Genomic DNA, 20,251 nt, shown 5'->3' with positions numbered 1-20,251 from the left:
TATTGTGTAATGTCTTGCAGACGTGCCTAATATTATTGATAGTCAAAATTGCTGAAAAGGAGCTCTAGTAAATTATAGGTATCTACCATAGTTTTAATGGGTTATCATCAAAAACTTCGTTTAGTTTAGATAATTAATGATTTTTGATATTAAAGCACGCACGTCAGCAATTAAGGATATAATCTAGAATCGAACAACCTCAGTCTAGTGGCTAGCGCATGAGGTGTTGCTATCATAAGATATGAGATTCGAATTTCGGCAAAGACGAGGTAAATGTCTCCCAGAATCGGTCCTTATTGTTTAAAGGCCCTGGGCAGAACTATTAATTATGTCCCAATTTTATCTTTTCACTAAAACTTAAACAATTTATTCAGGTTAAGATTAAAATCTAAATACTAGTCCCTATAAAATATTACTCAGGAGTTCAAAATAATAAAGCACAAGAAAAAGATATCTGAACGGTAGAATTATTTGCTTCTGATAGATTCCACAAGGAGGTCCAAGTTCAATCCAGATATCCTACAAAAATCATAAGAATTTGTAAGTCGTGGAAACACATTTGGGTGAAACTGTGATAAAACTTTGCAATTTATTGAGGAAAATAGAGATGTGTAGGGGCATGTCAGAAAGAAGTGACTACTAGATATATAACAACAATATTTTCACTAGAGATGATGAGAGATAATTCAAGGAAGCATACTATAACTAGAGAAAGGGAAAAGCAATATTTTCACTAGAGATGATGAGAGATAATTTAAGGAAGCATACCATAACTAGAGAAAGGGAAAATAAACTTACCTGTGATGATGCACCAAAAGGAATATGCTGACCTCCAACAGTGAACCATAATTCCTCTTCAAGCTACAGACAAGGAATAAAAAGAAAGCTCATTTCTAGGGAATTTACAAAAATGGACCAATATTTAGAATTTCTACATCTTTTCAATCTACATATTCAATAAAGAAATGAATGCCACCGGTGGTGATGGAATGTTTTAGAATCACACAAATAAAGTCAAAATAAGAAACTTAAGTAATAACATGTTATTAATGTTCTGGAAGCATCATTTAGAAGCAATATCAAATAGGAGAGGGTCCAACTAATACCGCATACTAACCTTAGCGTGCACTTCTTTCATGTATAGACTATCAGCAGGCAATGGAGGGACTATAGCTTGGTCTAAAAGTGATCCTACGTCAACCTTACTATATGAAGAATCATCATATATGTTAGATCCTACATCAACCTCACTATATGAAGAATCATCATATATGTAAACCTGCCATGTTACTGGAGTTGTTCCATCAGGAAATTCAAGAGGCAACTTAGTTAAGACTGAAACAATAAAAAAGAACTGAGAGAATCAATACAAAGTACTGACTTGAGTAACCTGACAAACATAAAAAAAAAAAAAAAATCAATTAATACCTTTTGCATTCTGGCAGCAATATGCATATTGGCTACGGATAGGAAAAGCAAAGGACAATTCCTAACAGCAAATCAATTCATGTAAGCAAACACTTCAAACAAAAGCATAAAAAATGAAACTAAGGACATTAGGCATACGGGATAAAATAAGGTGTATATCCCTCAATCTTTGTCATAAGTTCCAAGAAATGTAGGTCCAAAAAGTGTATATACTGCTACAAAACTAGCAAGTGTAGAAGGATCACTAAGACAAACAGAGACAACTCATTTAAAGTGTCTTCGTGATGCACTTTTAAAGGCAAAATCATCATATTCAATATTTTCCAAAATATTTTTTTCCAATACATAAAATTACTAATCCATTTAGCCTATCTTGAGTCATTGTTGTCCGTAAATAAGATTTTATTAATTTTAATTTTGAAAAACTTCTTTCGACAGATGTCACTGTCACGGGTATTGTCAATAATATCCTATAAGTAATCATCACATTTAGAAACATATCCATTGTTTTTAAAAACTCTAATATTTGATTGGAAGACCATTTTTTATTTGTTTCATAAGATTCACTTGGTAACATTACTTGCATCTGAAAACTTATATTTTGCATCAATATCAGAAGTGTCACTATTTTTTAAAGTATTTTCAAAATTCACACAAGAACTCATCAATTCATCATCATCCATTGAAACTAATTTTGCAACATCATACAAGAACCCAAATATAGATTCAAAATATTGCAACTGTTCAAACTTACTTTTCAATTGCCCAAGAGCAATATCGACTACTAAGATAAAATAATATGTTCAAAAAGACTCTTCCAGTGATTGATTTTCCCTTTCAGTATTAGAAATCTCATCAAAATATTTTTTTTCTACTAATTTTATGTTGTAGGAAATATAGGCTCAATTTCCATATCAAATGCTATTTTTTTTTTTTTTTGCATCAATCATAGCTAAAGCAAAATCATTTTCTCTATATTTTTCAAAAAAAGAAACAAGACCAGCCAATTGTTTTATAGCAACATCAAGACGCATATCCTCTCACTGTAATTTTTTACTGACTAAGTTAATTTTATGCAAAATATCATGCCAAATAGCAAGACTTAATATAAATTCAAAACTTGAAAGTTCACCAGATGCTAATGTTTCAACATCTCTACTTAATTTGCTATCTTCACTTATTTTTGCTAATTTGAACAAAGCTTCTCTAATTTGGGAAGCTTGAGATAGTATTGCTTTAACTATTTCAATATGGTTTTCCCATCTTGTAGTTGACAATGATTTTAAAGTTAATCCATCAATATATTCAAGTAAAACATTCCATCTTTTTGTTGAATTAGAGAACACGGTGTACATACATTGACATGCTCCAAAAAATGATTTTGCTTTAGAACAAGATTTTGCCATGTCACAAACAACTAAGTTAAGAGAATAAGAACCACATGGCATGTAAAATGCTCTAGGATTAATGTCAAGCAATCTTCTTTGCACACCTTGATTTTTGCCTTTCATATTAGATCCATTATCATAACCTTGCCCTCTCATATTATCAATATCAAGTTCTAAAGATTGTAAAACAAATCTCAATTCATTAAAAAGACCTAAACCAAGATGTATCTTCTACATTTATAAATTCTAAGAAATACTCTTCTATTTTAATTGGAGTCTTTGAAATATCTACACATCTTAATATGAGAGTCATTTGTTCTTTGTGACTTGCATCCAGTGTACAATCAAGAATTACTGAAAAATATTTTGCCTCTTTTACTTTTTTAATTATTTCATTCTTGACTTTGGAGGCTAGAATAGATATTAACTCGTTTTGAATTTTATGACTAAGATAATGATAATAAATCTTTTTATCTTGAGTGAGTCGAAAATGTTCTTGCATTATTGGATCAAAATCTGCAATCATTTCAAGTAGACCCAAAAAATTACCATTACCATCTTCATAAATTTTGTCGTGTGTACCACGAAATGTCAAATTATGTATAGCAAGACATTTGACTACAACAACTATTCTTAGCATAATGTGTTTCCAATATTTTGTATCCTTTTTAATTTGTTCTTGTATTTCCTTATCAATTGTCATTGTTTTCTTTAATCTCATTTGAAGTTCAACAAAAGCTCTTAGATTTGTGAGGTGTTCAACACTATTTTCATGTTGTTTAAGTTTGTCACATAAATGTTTCCAGTCATTAACTCTTTCTCTTGCTAAATTACTTTTGGTGTGTATTATTTTAAACAACTTACAACAAATATAAAATACTCTGTCTAACTCCTTCGAGTACACTAACCATTTTCGATCAGGAGTCTCATCATTTGGTAACATTTGAACATAATAAGTATGAGAAAAGTGTCAAGATTCTTTATCTAAAAGAAACTTGAGAATATCTTCTCTTTTAGGACCTCTTTCCACAAGTAAATCCCTCATTTTTGTATCAAGAATATCACAAACTCTTGGATCAAATATGTTCAAATCATATTTAGGTGTCAAACATTGATATTTGTTTTTATGCTCATCATCACAAAACTTATCAATATCTTTAGTTTTGTCAATTTCAATTTCATCCAAATTATTAAAATCTGTATTATCTTCGTTCTCATTTCTACAAATTTCTCATTCTCATCACTTTCATTTCTCACAAATTCTTTATTTTTATCATTCTTATTTTCAACAAAATCTTCATTAACATTGGATCCATTAGTTAAAATATGAACTAAGTTTTCTGTTGTGTTATGTGATTGTTTACCAAAATATTTATTTAATGAATCTCTTAAGCTTTGGGCTATCTTTTTTTTTTTTTTTTGTCTTTTTTTGATATCCAGAGAGTTGTTTCATGATAACAGATAATTAAGAACAAAAAGCAATAAACAAATAACAATAAAACCTGATATGGAGAATTTTCTTTTGATTCGAAATCCATTTATATAAGACCTTACACAGATATCCTGCAAGTTTATAAAAAAAACACAATTCAATTGTTTAGGAGTTAATACCTTATTCATATAATTAAAACAGTAGTAAAATAAAGTTTCAAAAAAAAGATAACACTAAAGTCAACTAAATTTCTATGGTTAGGTTGTTATATTATATTGTTTGCTATTGGATTTTAATCAATAATTATGAAAGAAGTATTCTAACCACTCAGTGAAGTTAACTAGGCTATTTATTAAAACAATATCTATCATTTCAGGAATTATAAATAAAATAAGATTTTCAAGCAATACTAATTTCTTTATATTAAGTTTGAATAGTTGAATACAATAAAAAAAAATTAGAGAGCTATTATGTGAAATTATGAAACATGCATCTACCTTAATATTAAATTGTCTTTATGTTCAAATGCCTATAACAAGGATTGTAACTCCTAATGATTTGAGAGTATATACTCTCACAAAAAATTATCAATTCGTTCCTAAGGATTATAACTCCTCATGAAACATTCCACCAAAAAACATCTTGTAATTAAGAGTATTACTTGATTCATTTAATACATATTATAATTGAGAGTTATAAGACTCCGATTGCAACATATGATTCAATTCGTTCCTATCCCTAATGTCTAGAAGCTTGCTAGGAATAACTCCTTATTTGAGCCATTTGCCCTGATTACCAATTCCTAATTTCGCCAAACTGGGTTGTCATTTGTTTGTTAATGAACCACACTCCTACAATAGATATCTTGTTTTGATGCAAAATTGTGCACTCTGTATTCACCAAATTAATGTATTGTTTATTTTTTTCATTAACATTCTATACCATTGTTCTCACTGTTATGTTTAATTGCTAAAATTGGCCCTATGGGAGCATAACTGCACAAGCTCTATCTTTAATTCAAAGTTGTACAGTTTAATCGAAACAGAAGATATCAAAATAGAAAGCAAAGATCAGTGAGAACAACTTTGATCTTTTAGGGTTTGTTAAAGATGATGACCTTTTAGGGTTTACAGAAGCTTGAAGTAACAAGGCATGCCTTTGAGAGAGCCAGAGAGACCCATCGTCGTCGCAGTGAGAGAGGGAAGGCGCTGTGAAGAGGGTTTCGTCGCTTCAGCACCTTTGAGAGAGCCAGAGAGGGCCTGTAGTTGTCACAGCGAGAGAGGGAAGGTGCGGCCAGGAGGGCTTCAGTGATCGCAAGGGCGCGGCGAGGAGAATCGACGCTTCATATCGCTGGCGACTGGCGTTCGGCGAAAGCGGCGAGGGTTTTGACGAGGGATGGAGAAAAACGTTTATAAAAAATAAGTTAAGAGAAAAAAAACATTAAGAGATATATATCTATAACATTTATAAATAAAAAATTAGGTAAGGAAAAAAAAAACGTTAAGAGATATATATCTAAGGGGGCGTTTGGTTTAGGGTAATAGGAGTGGGGAATGGGAATGAGAATCATTGATTCCCATTGTTAATGTTTGGATTATAGGAATAGGAATACAAATAAGGGAATGAATCCTTGAAATTGGGTAATGACTCATTCCCATGTACCTCCCCTTCAATGAGCCATTACCCTATTTTCATCAATCAAAATATTCCATTATTCCAAAAATACCCTTGACTTAAAACTAAAATTTTCTCCATTAATATCAAATATCAAAATATATTTATTTATTTTTTCTTTCATATCACTTATCTCTCCTTATTCTCTCTCATTATATTTTCTCTCTCATCATAGTTTATCTCTCATCATTTTATCACACACTTTCTCTCTCCTTAATCTCTCCTATCACACTCTCTTTCCTCTTTTTTTCTCATTACACTTTCTCTCTCCTCAATCTCTCCCATCACACTCTCTTTTCTCTTTTTTCTCATCACACTTTCTCTCTCATCATACTTTCTCTCTCCTCAATCTCTCTTATCACACTTCCTCTTTTTTCCTCAACACATTTTCTCTCTCATCATACTTTCTCTCTCCTCAATCTCTCTTATCACACTTACTCCTTTTTTCCTCAACACACTTTCTCTCTCATCATACTTTCTCTCTCCTCAATCTCTTCCATCATATTCACTGTTCTTTTTTTTTGTCCCCAGGGCGTAGCACAGATGGGGAGTGCATGGTTCTGTGGCTGAAAGGTCCAGGGGTCGATCCCCGGGGTGTCACTGCCTGGGGTTAACGTCTCCGCCATGCACTTTCCACCTGTGTACCTGCATTTACCTCTCTCCATATCCGTGGGACCGGCTCTAGGGGGGCCGCTGATGTGGCGGTTCCACATTTTTTCATATTCACTGTTCTTTTTTCTCTCACCATACTTTCTCTCTCCTCAATCTCTCTCATCACACTCTCTCTCCTCATTTTTTCTCACTATATTTTCTCTCTCTTCATCCTCTCCTATCATACTTTCTCTCACATCATATTTTCTCTCATCATGCTCTCTCCAATCATACTCTTTTTTTTTCATTTTCTCTCATCACACTTTCTCTCTCTTCATTCTTTCTTACCACACTTTCTCTCTCATAATACTTTCTCTCTCATCATTCTCTTTCATCATATTTTTCTCTCACATTCATTTTTCTCTCACATCTAATTTTTTCTCTTATTTTCCTTTAAGGGTAAAAAAGGAAACTTTGATTTATTCCGATAGAAGATATACAACTAACCAAACATTATTTTTAAGAGTGATATCCATGCTCATACCCATTCCCATTCCACAATACAATGATTCCCATTCCGATTCCTATTCCTAGGAAAGAACCAAACGCCCCCTAATATCTATAACGTGCATATAAAATGGGCTCCTAAAACTTTTTGGGCCCTGGGCAGGTGCCCTGGTAGCCCTGACCCAGGGCCGGTTCTGATGCCTCTTTTATGTGTTAATCACTATTTCAAAAGTTAGTAGTCACCCGTGATTTATCTTCTCCGTGTTAACCCTCGGACGGATTGACAGAAGCGCTAAGGACGAGCGTATTCACCTTTTATCATCGTAGAATCGAACAACCTTAGAAGCGTAAGGTTTTTTTATGATATTAGGGTTAATAAAAAAAATCTCCAAATTAACCCTCCACAAACTGGCCATCTCCTCTGCAGCCGACTGCATCGGCAACATCCTCCCCCTGCCTCCCAGCCACGCCGCCTCCCATAAGAAACGGTCCGATCCCTCTACCTCCGCCGGAGAAGAGAACCCCTTCGTAGTCGCGCTGGTGGAGTGCGCCCGACACCCGCAAGGCCCTTCCAGAGAGGAGCTCTTCAAGCTGAGCGCCTGCCGAGCCACTACCACCGGCACCTTCTTCGGCCACTGCTGCGACCACATCGCGGCGACAGCCACAGACCGCTGCTCGACTCGCCGATGTGGACGATGTATTGCAACGGGCGGTAGGTGGGGTTAACAATCTGGAGGCAAGTGACGGAGCCCGACGCAGAGGTATTTAGGATTATGGTCTCGATTGGCATCAGGGTTCGCCTGTGAAGGGGACACTGGTGACGTCGGGGAAGAGGATGCCACAATAAAAAATGAATTAAAAATGAACTTTGGTTTTTTTTAATTTAAACTTAATTGATTCAAGCAACTCTTAACTTAATATTTAAAGTTTAATTGATTCAAACAACTCTTAACTTAATATTTAAATTAACTTTCTTATACCCTAATTAAATAATCCTATATATATATATTTTAAATTTTAAAAATTATAAATTAATTTTATTTATTTATTATATATATTATCAACCTATTATTATCATTAATATTATTAATTTACTTTATTCTTAAAAAATTAATCAAATATCAAATTAATTTAGTGACAAATGATTTAAGATTGAACCAAAGATAATACTCTAAATATTAAATTAGGTTATAATATTACTTATGGTTGAACAAAATAACATTATGATATATTTTATTCTCCTAATTTTAGTTATGTAATTATCATATAATTAAGAATCATCCTAAAATATAGCACATGGTGGGGTAAATCTCAGATCTTGATCATTACGCTAGAGATGCCATGCGTCTATCGTCTGTGTTACGTCCTAGGGGCAACTAAGAATCATCCTAAAACTCATATCTAGGGTTGTCTAAACTGGTCAAAAATCGATCTCGATTGACTAGCTTCAGCAAAATCGTAAGAACCAATTAATCAATCAACTTTTCACAAAATCACAAGAACTAACATATTTTCACAAAATCAAGCAGAAAATGGATATTGATAACTTAATGATAATTGATAAAATACCCAAAGCTCTACATTTAAAAAATAATTACAAGTTGGTTATGCTAGTTTTTACATCAATATTTATTCCTCATTTCCAAGTAAACTAATTTCTTTTTTATATTGGTTTATGTGTGCTTCAAATTTTGTATAAGTAGATTTTTAGGTAAAATTTTTATATTTAATGAAAGTGATTTATTAACCTAGGCCTGTTTGACCAATTGACTTATCCCGGTTGATGTCCAGATCACTCTTCACTCAGAAAAAAATTTAAGTTTCCGTTCTACCCATCAGTGAACTGGAGCAGGAGCTTGTCAGATTCGATTTTTTTTTAATAAATTAACGATGCCTTATCAAGTGTCAGGGGAGGATAAACAACCAAAGCAAAGAAATGACCACAACTTCAAGCTCACCACTTTTGAGAACCGGGAACAACTATCTTGAATTCATATCATAACTGTAAACTGTCTTTGTTATTTCTTTGAACCAACCTCCTCTCTCTTTATATAAATTCTACCACTATCAATTGTCAATTTTCTGACCTGACCTGAATTATATGATAATATGTATAATTTTAAGGTTGAGTTGACTAATAGATGACAGAATTACTATCATAGGAATCTCAATAAAATTGAGAATAAAAAATCCCTTCTTTATACTGATCAATTATAGTTTTTTGATTTATTTCCTTACACATAATCATGAGATGGTTGATTCCGTTTTTTACTATCATGTACAATTTTTATAGATTTAGCATTGAACTTGGATGTATTATTAACGATCTTGTGTTTGTGTAGCGATCATATGGATACATGACATTCTGTATTAATTTTACTATTTTATTAAAAATCTAAACCTTTCACTGATTAAGTTTAATATTCTGTATACCGCCAATATAGCAATGTGCCTAATAAATCTTTTTTTGGTACTGCATTGTTATTGTTTGTCATCCTCTTATTGTCGTCTTCAGGAAAAAAGGAACATCGTTGTATTAAGGATGATCAATTTTTATCATCAACAAACTTTATACCAAACATATTCTGGTAAATAGTTTTCATATTCACTGAAAAAAAAATAAAACACGAAAGGGTGAAATAAAAATATTTTTAACACAATATATATAACGGTCAACGGCAGAAAGGCATTAGAAAGTCAACTTTCTTCGTTTTTTTTTCCTTAAAAAAAATATTTTTCCGATTCTAAATCCGGAATATTGTTGTATAGTTGAGGATCAAGTTGGCTCCGGCTCCCTCTGATATTTTTAATTTGCCTCTTGTTCTGAAGTCTAACCTTCAAGTGAAATCTCTGCTTTCTTCTGGCGACAGCGCGAGAGCGCGCGAGAGCGAGAGATGGAAGGGGAGGTTGGGGAAGCGAGGGAGCCGCTGGTGGCGGCGCAGCCCCTGCTCAGGAGATACTCGGTGAATTCGCTGCGTACAGAGTTTGTGGCTCGGCTACCGGCGAAGCTCCGCGACCAGATCGATCCCGAGAGTATCGCCGATGTCGATCTTTCCCGCGTCAAAGGCCTTCGCCGAGGTTCGTCGAACGCCCGCCCTAGCTCGTATCCCCAACTCTGATTGCTATTATTTTCGTCGTTTGCATGTCTGTTCGATGCCAAATTAATCCGATGCATTGACCTGCCCTGTTCCTTTTGAAGTTCATCGTCCATCTTAGCGATGTCTAGTTTTCTTCTTATTTCTTTTGTGTATGATCTATTTCTTCTCAAATGTCTTGAGGATCCGTGAAAAAAAATAAATGATTCAGTTGCTGTCATGGATGATTTATAATGGTTGTAATTTGTATGCCTCAGCATGATTTGCAGTTGTTCCCTTTGAATTTAAGATCTGCTTCCTACTATTAAAGCTTAGAGTATCTGCTGAACATGTTCAAGGAGCATCTACTGAACTTATTTTTAGGAATTGTATAATCGTTCTTTCTCTTTGTCAGCATTAGGAATTTCAGGAAGGCGATCAGCTTCTTCCTTATACTAATTAAAGCATTTTCTTTATCCTCTTTTGTTTAGGGGAGAGAGAGTACTACGAAAGGCAATTCGCCACTTTGAGATCTTTTGAAGAAGTTGACTCTTTGGGTTCTGGGTTTGGAACTGTTGACTGTCAAGATGACTTGGATGCGAAGAATGAGTTTGCGATGAAGATATCCAATTTTGCAAATATTGTTCTCTTGGTGTTCAAGGTAGTCTAGTTGCTGAGGCATCTCCCAATCACCAGAACTTCAATAAATTCTGTGGACCTGTAAAAAAACTCTTGTACTGATTCCCTAAATTCATGACAGATATATGCTACAGAAAGAACTGGGTCCATGGCAATTGCAGCATCGACACTTGACTCGTTGCTGGATTTCATGGCAGGTGGCATTCTTTGGTTCGCCCATTTGTCTATGAAGAATGTTAACATCTATAAGTATCCCATTGGCAAGTTGAGAGTGCAGCCTGTGGGTATCATTGTATTTGCTGCTATCATGGCTACTTTAGGTATGCCTCATCCCTGTCTTATGTATCTTTGATTATAAATTATGAACTTTAAACTGCTTTATATTAGTGCCACTTTGCTATTCTTTTCCATGCATAGTTTTGTTCCTGAGTTCACTTCATACTGTCAATTTTATCGTTTGTTCCTTTTGAATATCAAGTCTTGGAGTAAACCTAAATTCTTACAGATCAAAATTAGACAATTATCTGGAGTTTGATAACTGTTGTGCATACTGTATGCAAATTAGTTTTCTTGTAGATACACTTACAGCTGCGTGCACAATAGAGAGGAGACTATTTAAGGAAGCAGTGGGGTGTTAGCCTTTGCTTGTCTGTGGATCGCCATTGCTTTGGTTTGTTCTTCATTGCCATTCATGTTTGCCTCTTTCGCCAATATTTTCTTTTCCACATTCTAGCTATCATCATGTTGCAAACCAGTTCCAACTTCCAATTTTGGGGGTAAGATAGCAAAAATGTCAATCAAATAGTTTTAGCCTTGTTTCACCTATATAGGTTCTTTGGCTGAAATAGTTAGAAGACAATTCTCCTGTCCAGTCCTTAGTCTCCATACTCTGAATACTTGAGAGATGAATTCAAACAGAAACCATCTGTATTTTTGTGGACTTGTCACTTCAACGAGTTATAAATAATTGAAGATCTTCTTATGATTATGCAATAATCCATTCATGATAAAAAACAAATTGTGTTCTTTTTCTTTTAGGCTTTCAAGTATTAATTCAGGCACTTGAACAGCTGGTAGCTGATCAGCCTCCAGAGAAAATGTCCTCAGGGCAACTTATCTGGTTGTATTCGATCATGTTAAGTGCCACTGCAGTTAAACTTGTCCTTTGGTTTTACTGCAGAAGCTCTGGCAATGAGATTGTCAGGGCCTATGCTAAGGTGAGTTCTCACACTACCTATCGATTAATTGCCAATTATTAACTTCTTCTACGCCCATGATGTCCAGGACCATTACTTTGATGTTGTGACCAATGTCGTGGGTCTTGTTGCTGCCGTTCTCGGTGATAAATTGTACTGGTGGATCGATCCCGTTGGTGCCATTATACTGGCTGTTTATACAGTGATTAACTGGTCAGCCACTGTGTGGGAGAACGCAGGTTCTATCACTAACCCTTATTTTCATTACTACAATGACAATGTGTGATTTTCACAGACCTTTTCTATGTACCGAGAAACATATAATTAGCCTGACACTTGTGTTTACATATTTTTGCAAATGCTGATTTGAGTTCAACCATCATTACAGCTTCCTTAGTTGGTCAGTCGGCTTCACCTGAAATGTTACAGAAATTGACATATCTTGTGTCGAGGCATGATCGTCGTATTAAGCATGTCGATACAGTTCGCGCGTATACCTTTGGTTCTCTGTACTTCGTCGAGGTTGGTATCTCTATTTTTTTTGTAGCTCTTTATGAGGAGCTGTAGCATCCAGTTAAAGTATTTACTGATTTCTTCTGGGTGGCATTGATGAAGGTTGACATTGAGCTACCTGGAGAACTGCCACTAAGCGAGGTGCACTCTATAGGAGAATCATTGCAGGAGAAAATTGAGAAAGTCCCAGAGGTTGAGCGAGCCTTCGTGCATGCTGATTTCGAAAGCACCCATAAGCCTGAACACAGCGTTCGCACAAGTCTTCCGGAAGGCGAGCATTAGACTTCCTCATGCTTCCTCTTCCTGCCCCCTACCAATCACTGATGGTGATTACTTATTGTATCTGTTACTCTCGATAAAGAAGCATGCGAATCGATGGACATGAGTGTGATTTCTGTTATTATCAGTTTTGTTTTCCCCCCTCTGAATAACTTGTGAAATTTTCATTGATTTAGGCTGTTGATAGCAGGTGAAATTCTGTCTATAAGATTCCGTTTTGCTGTCAAAACACCTGCTATCCACCACCTAAATCACTCCCTTAATATTAATAAAATCATGGATGACATTTTTAAATAATTGTTAAGCACTGAGAGCATTAATTGAAATTGAAATGACAAAGCATTAATCTGACAGAGGAAGGAAATCAAACTCTTAAATATCCTCGCCAGTATAAGAAAAGCTTCTTCCAACAAGTATGCCAATTCACCTACTTGAAGTTGGCTAACAAGAAATGCCTCTTCACAAACAATTTTATTATCGAAGCATTGTCTATACAATTAATGGAAAATTTTCTAAATTAACATAAGCACCATAACAGATAGAAGCAACAATCCTATGTGTTCTTTTACTCTCGTTACCATGATGGTTGAAGTAGGAAACATTCATCACTTATACTCATAAGCTCCATCAAAGCTCGACAAATTACTGCTCTGAGTGCAATTGATATAGACCATAGCGAGCATCAAGTTATCAGCATTTTGTCTGACTGCAGAAGGTGAGAACCTGCAAATTTAAACATAATTGCGAGACTACTTAGGAGGTCGGCAACAGCCTGCCATTGTACATCTTTTCCAACAATTTTCGCGCTTCAGGTCTTCGAAGAAGCCCCTTGTTGTTGGGTAAACCCGTGCCAAGACAAATAGGGCACACCAGTTTTCCACGACCTGCACCATCATACAACAACAAACAAACATTTATCCAAAAGGTCATGCCAATGTCCATTTACAAACTAAATGAAGCTTCAAGAAAATGGGAAACAACATTTGTATATATAAAATTTTAAACCTAAATTACAATATGGAACTAGACCTGTACCTAAAATTGTGCAGTGAGCCTATAAATTGTGTAGTGCTTTCTGAAAGCACAAAATTATCTGTAGCTGGAATACTAATCTGGCAACATAAAATTGTAATGATTACAGGTTAATTTGAAGTTCCAACTGAATATAGTAGCAGCACATGCAAATGATGTTTCTGGATTGTGTTGGATGGGTTACGGTTCAGCTTATCTTGTTTCCTTGGAAAGGCCAAGCAATTTAGCAAGCAATAAATATTAGACTAGCATGGATTAATTATGTTAAACTAACATGGAAAAGGCTATAGTTTCCCAAAATCTAGAATGGTAAAGATTTCTATCATATACAAAGAATAATCAGGCACAAAAATACCAGTTTTAGAAATACAAGCAGATTCTAATCAAATTGCTGTGATCAGCATTTTTGATTTGTGAAACAACTTTTTTTATGATTCTTAGTTGGTGAGGAGAGACAGATTACTGACTTTTATAATGAACTTGGCAGGCAATGTATAGGCGCACTCTGTAAGAACTAAATCACACTTAATGTCAATATATGATCATGCACATCTAAATGCCATTATGTGATCATGTACACTTAAATATCATCATGTCACTGTTCATGCATAGGGAAATGTGCTCACAACTCTGTACCAAGCCTCTTTGACAAAATAGCAAAATCCCTACCATAACAATTAGGGCATTCTGTAAACTCGTACACATCTTTTGCTCGCTTTCTGTTGAGTGCTTTCCATTTTCCCGTGCCACCACACATGTCACCTAAGTTTAAGTAAAAAAGATAACATCAGAATGATCTAGAACAGAAATCTCAAAATATTCCACCTATAAAATGGCCATTGGTATCAATTACCATATGATTTTGAATTTGATAATGCCAACTGTGATTAATTCATATTTATCATGTCAGTTTCTCTTTATGAATAACCTAAAAATTAGTATACAACTTTCAGTACCACATTCTGTCAGATATAATCCATGGAAGATTTTTCTTATATATATATACATATTTCTTTTCCAGTTTTTATATAGGAAAAATATACAGTTTTGCATATGACTTATGATTCACTATAACTTTCATGGTAAATCAGAAGACATCTGTAGTTCATAGTATAACTCTAGCTGCACAATCTTCTGCCAGGTAGCTCTGACCTAAAATCTAACTTAGTTTCATGGGAGTAATGATGGAAGAAATAAGCCATTTATTTCATAGGACTAGATGAAAATTTGCATGCTGGTGTTTCTAATTTGACAGGGTAAGAATACCTAATTGCTGAGTTTCTTTGATCTTTTGCAATAATTTCATTATCAGAACATCATCAAATACAGAGAATTCTATATTTAGTATCTCTTGTAACTTGTTTGCAAGACTTTAAAATCATTCATAAAGCTACTAAATGAGTTGATCTAGCTCAACACCATTTGAACCACTTAATATAAACAAAAGAAGAAGTGCACATAAGAAGGAAGACATCTTACATAATACAACACCACTTCCGCTACAATTTCGACACACAGATTTTAATTTACTATCCGTTGATTCTAATGCAAATCCATCAGGTGCATGCAATGGTCCAGCAATATGTACTGCTGCTAGAGTTGCACATAAACATGCAACACATTTTCGTCTTGAATGAAGTGAACCAGTCTCCTGCATGAGAAAGTAGAACTTTAACAAGGATATTGCAACGTAAACAAATAAATACCTTAAATTATAAGATCTTTCAGAAAAATCAACTAAATCACAAGGCATAATGCGACCTACCATTTATGCATACTTTTCACATCTAATCATATATGTTGTGTTTACTTGGATGGAAATGAGAAGGAAATGAATTTGAGAAGGGAAATGAGATCCAATGTTTACATCGTTCCCTTTGATTCCATCCAAGTAAATAAGAAGGATCGAAATAATGAGTGGAGACTAACTAGCGTAGTTTTTCTTTTCTTTTCTCTACTCACACAAACTTTCTCTGAGACTCCCCTCCCCTCAAGTAAACAGAACATAATAATGTGTATGGCTGGAACAATGATTATCAATCAAATGATAAAAGATCAATCCTTCCATGGCATGATATTCAAATATGAAGACCAACTGTGATGTTTGTTTGATTAGACTATAACTTTGTCATGGTATCTGAGATGTGCTACACCATGTCTGCTTCCTTCTTAACCATTGTAGTCTAGATTGACACATTAGACAATCAATCATCCATATGTTGCCCGACCAAGTGCAGATATTAGGTAGAAGGAGTGGCAATTAGCAGGGAAAAGACTGCCCGTGCAACAAGCAGATACCATCTATTGACTTGTGACCTTCTGGAAGATAGCAAGTTCTGCTTCTGGTTAATGAGGTGCTTCCAATGGGAAGAGAATCAGTTGTGATTTAAACCTGCACTATATCTACATTGACTGAGAACTATTTCCAATTTAGCATCGCTAGAGATCCTTTCTGAGATGCACAGATCTCAACTTACGTGGCAAACCATTCGCCTTATTACGCAAGTTGACAAAGTTTAGTACAACAACGAATCTAATGTTTCTTTTCTTTCTTCCAAACTTACACAGGCCGAGAAGACAGCAATGTATATTAGAATCAAGGGTCTATTGTTAGTACAGAAATAGAAAATGTGTGGGCTGTCAGTGGCATTGTGTAAGTAAACCAACAAAAAGCACAATGTTTGTAACCTTCAAGCTAAAAAAAAGACATTCAAAGATATACAAGATGATGTAACCTTTAGGTTAATAGGGCTTGATGAAGGTTCACTGTCATGACGCTTTGGTCCTTCCTGCTCCTCCAAATTGGAGCTGACATAAATTTTAGCTGTCACTGAATTAGTTAGCTTGGGAATCCAAAAGCACAAGACAAATAAGATACATCTACTAAGAATTATAAAGCAATAAATAAAGCAGTCTCATTTCATAACCCAATTCGTTTATTACATTAAACAATCACAGTTTCAGCTATTCAGGAGCAACCGAAGCTTTAACTAAGAGATAAAGCCACTAAACACTCCTTGACAACAGATTTAAAAGTTCATAATCATTTCATACTTCTGAATAAGAAAAAAAACAACAAAAAACAATAATAGAAGAGCACAGAAATCTTCCTAATAGGAAACAAAATGTGTGAGCGCGACGCATTAGGTCTCGCGACTCAATATCAGTCAAGAAATCCTTTCTAGCGAAGACACAATTTTACTGCGTCAAACAAAAATCGATTCACAGAGAATACGCGATATAGGAACCGTCTCCGCTGTCCGTCCAGTAAGAACTCACCGCCAAAACTAGCCGAGTCTCTGCTTGCGCTTCCGCCTCTTCTTCTGCTTCGGTTCCTAGTCGTCATTAAAGAGGGGGAGATAGTGGAGAAGAGGAATACGCTACGACCAGTCATCATCTCCGTTCTCCTCCTTCCTCTCCCCTTCCCTTCGCCTTCTCGACAGTTTAGCGCGGAGCAGCAAAGGCCACTCGCCGAAACGGAACCGGGTTATCTTCGAGGAATGGCGCACAGCAGAGTCTATGCGAGCCTCCGCAGGAATTTGCCCATTTGATCTTGTCGGACCAATTTACTCAAATAAACTGTTAAATTTGGAATAAATAAATACATAATTACTAATTAGGCTAGTTTTTCAGCTTAAGAGGAAATTAATACCAAAGGATTATATACGCCAACTGAAGTCTGAAGATTACAAATCTTACAACACAGTACAGTAAGTTCCTTCTTGTTAAAGAAACGCCTTCGAAACTATAAATCAACCAACAACGAAAATAAAAAAGGGTCTTACCCATAAAGTCGAAACATAGAAGGGGAAATAAGAATAACTGCAGCCTTTCTCGTACGAAACGTCTAAACCCCCCTGCTTTCTGCATCTGACTTGGTCAAGCTCCTCAGCCGCCGCAAAAACCTCACCTTTTTCTCCCAACCGGCCCTCCTCCTCTTTCCCCCCGCCTTCTCCGGCGACTCCTCCCAACTCCACGCCCTCCCGGACTCCTCCTCTTCCTCTTCGCTGCCTACTCCACCCACGACTCTCGCCCTCAGCTCAGCTACCAAGCTCCTCACCGCCTCCTCTGGTTCTTCCCTGTCCCTCAACAGCACCTCCGCCACCTCCGCAGGCGTCATCTCCGCTCCCGCCCGAATGAAACCCTCCGCCACGGCCACCATCTCGTGGTCCCTCAACCCCACGTATCTCTCCACCAGTTCCCGCATTGCGTGCGCCCCGCAGGCGCCCAGCCTCACGTGCACGTCCATCCGGCCCGGCCGCAGCAGCGCCGGGTCGAACGCCTCCACGTAGTTCGTCGTGAACACTATCACCCTCTCCTCGCCGCAGCACGACCACAGCCCGTCGATAAAGTTCAGCAGCCCGGACAGCGTCACGCGCCCGTCGTTGCCTCTGCCTCCGACGTCATCGTCCTCGGAGTCGGTTCCCTCGTTGTCGAGCGAAGGCTGCCGTCGACGCCTCACCGTTCTCATCCTCGCTGCTGTGGACTTCCCCGTACCACGCCGATCGCCGGTGAGATCCAGAGAGCAGTCTATGTCCTCGATTACAATCACGGAGCGGTTGTTCGTCTGGATGAGCAACGAACGTAGGTCCGAGTTGTTGGCAACTCGGGTCAACTCCAGATCGTAGACGTCGTAGTGCAGGTGGTTGGCCATTGCAGCAATGAGCGAGGACTTTCCGGAACCTGGCGGGCCGTGGAGCAGGTACCCGCGCTTCCACGCGCGGCCCGTACGGCAGTAGAACTCTCGGCCATCCGCAAAGGCATCCAGGTCCGCCAGGATGCTCACTTTCATCGCGGGCTCGAGCGCCAGCGTGGCGAATGTGGCCGGGTGGCGGAACGGCACGGAGAACCAGGAGGGTGTCACTCCGCGAGGCGAGTTGGTGAAGAGGCGACGGGGGCGTGAGGAGCGCTCGAGGTGGTCGGCCGCGCCGGAGAGGTGGGCGAGGTAAGGGCCGAGGAGGGCTGCGGAAGCGCGCTTGGGGAGGCGGAGAGAGTAGGTCCGACGCTCCTCGAGCGAGTCCTGGAGCGTGTCGGCGTGGTGTGTCCAGAGGAGGCGTTGGCCGGCGAAGGAATCTTCGAGGGAATGGTTGGGGGATATCGACAGCGAAGGGGCGGCGAGAGAGCCGCAGGGGAGCGAGAGGGTGAGGCGGGGCGGGGCGGAAGAGGTGGCTGCAGAGCAAATAAGCGACTGATGGAGGTAGAGGTGGACGTGGCGGTAGAGGTCGTTCGGTTCGACGGCGGAGGAGCCGAGGAACTCAGGCACGTCGAAGTAGGAGTAAGGGGTGAGGGAGTCTTGAAGTGACTGCCACGTCGAGTGGAGAAGGGCCAGAAGCTGAGAAGGAAGGATGTTTTGGAGGATGGTGAGCAGCCCTAAGAGCGACCACATCTGCGATAGAAGCTCCATGATCTTTCACTACGTGCCACTGCTTCTGCTATTCTGCTTCTTCCTGGTACAGATCAAGAACAAGAACAAAGCACTGAGAGAGAGCACTATGACCTATATAAACCATGAAGGGCAAGGAAAGAGGAATGTGGAGAAGTCGATGTGTGTAGTCACTGGGAAAAAGAAGACGAAACGAAGGGGAAAAGCAAAAGAAGACTTAAAGCGAAAGATGCATTGGCAGGGGACAGAGCTCTGCTTTGTGCTTCCCTTTTTTTGCTTTACTTGGAACCTCGAGGAAGGAGATGGTGGCTGTAAACTATGAACTACTCAAGAAATTGTTCAGAGAGGTCAGCTCATGGGAATAGGAATCCAAGAAAGTGATAAGCTCCATAGAGAAAAGAAATACAGGAATGTCAATATTCCATTGTTGAGAATCCAGATTTCTCGTGTGACCCGCGAAATTGCCGATAAAGATGCTAAAAGAAGATTTTGCCTAGTTCGTTCTGCTTTAGAAAGTCATTCATATAAAGAGTAGGACTTGAATTTTGAATTCGTACTAAGGATCTCTTAAGTTTATTTAACTAATATCCACCAAAAGGAACGAACATCCAAGCGACTTGCAAACATAAACTGCATCGAGCTCATCTGTTTTACCTTGGAGATGGCATCTAACTCACATGATTAGGAATCTGATTAAAGTTTCAGCGCTTCTTTCATTGTGGTACTGTACCTTTAGTCTCCTGCTAAAGGTATTTGGTGGCACTGAGTAGATGCTAAAGCTTAAGAAAAATATAATAAATGATGTAGTGGCTCAAGAATCGATCATAACCTACTAAAAGATGATGCGTTCATGATGATATTAATTGTTGATTGGTATCAGATTGTCCACATGAAGTTAAAGTTGGAAAACTTATCAGCTCAGATTATTATAGTTAGGAAATCTCGTAAAAGTTGACTTTTAGACGGGTTAGAGACTTAGCCATGTTGTCTTAAACCCCACGTCCAAATGCATGCACAAAGTGAGAGACAAAGCTGAGTATTTTAACAATCTGTCCAAGCCACGTCGAGCTGTCTATATCTTTACCAAAACCACACTTAAAAGAACACTTTTCATA

General features: G+C 37.5%; 3 protein-coding genes across 4 annotated transcripts; 1 reads left to right on the top strand and 2 right to left on the bottom strand.

The window, feature by feature from the left end:
• Positions 1-9,816: 9,816 nt before the first annotated feature.
• On the top strand, positions 9,817-13,018 carry LOC122031076 (metal tolerance protein 4-like). Its single transcript, XM_042590133.1, has 7 exons — positions 9,817-10,098; positions 10,586-10,755; positions 10,855-11,053; positions 11,772-11,950; positions 12,018-12,168; positions 12,318-12,451; positions 12,545-13,018. The coding sequence occupies exons 1-7, from the start codon at positions 9,915-9,917 to the stop codon at positions 12,722-12,724; spliced, it is 1,197 nt and encodes a 398-aa protein (XP_042446067.1). The 5' UTR covers positions 9,817-9,914; the 3' UTR covers positions 12,725-13,018.
• Positions 13,019-13,173: 155 nt separating this feature from the next.
• LOC122031077 (protein PHOTOSYSTEM I ASSEMBLY 2, chloroplastic) lies at positions 13,174-17,306 on the bottom strand. The gene is made up of 5 exons (XM_042590134.1): positions 17,033-17,306; positions 16,489-16,577; positions 15,233-15,404; positions 14,423-14,515; positions 13,174-13,605 (listed from the first exon to the last, which is right to left on the bottom strand). Exons 1-5 carry the CDS (start codon positions 17,148-17,150, stop codon positions 13,475-13,477), a joined length of 603 nt encoding a protein of 200 aa, XP_042446068.1. The 5' UTR covers positions 17,151-17,306; the 3' UTR covers positions 13,174-13,474.
• On the bottom strand, positions 17,191-19,488 carry LOC122031075 (AAA-ATPase At5g57480-like). Of its 2 annotated transcripts, XR_006125724.1 has the most exons (2): positions 17,539-19,488; positions 17,191-17,332 (listed from the first exon to the last, which is right to left on the bottom strand). XR_006125724.1 is itself a non-coding variant. In XM_042590132.1 (1 exon), the coding sequence occupies exon 1, from the start codon at positions 19,155-19,157 to the stop codon at positions 17,601-17,603; it is 1,557 nt and encodes a 518-aa protein (XP_042446066.1). In that variant the 5' UTR covers positions 19,158-19,488; the 3' UTR covers positions 17,388-17,600. The 2 variants fall into 2 exon arrangements, 1 of the variants encoding a protein (XP_042446066.1); XM_042590132.1 differs by lacking the exon at positions 17,191-17,332 and having other exon boundaries at positions 17,388-19,488.
• Positions 19,489-20,251: the final 763 nt, after the last annotated feature.

The sequence above is a fragment of the Zingiber officinale genome, chromosome 11A, assembly GCF_018446385.1.
Source record: "Zingiber officinale cultivar Zhangliang chromosome 11A, Zo_v1.1, whole genome shotgun sequence".
Taxonomy (NCBI): Eukaryota; Viridiplantae; Streptophyta; class Magnoliopsida; order Zingiberales; family Zingiberaceae; genus Zingiber; species Zingiber officinale.
Note: the sequence above shows the minus strand (reverse complement) of the source record. Positions and strands in the feature narration are given on the sequence as shown.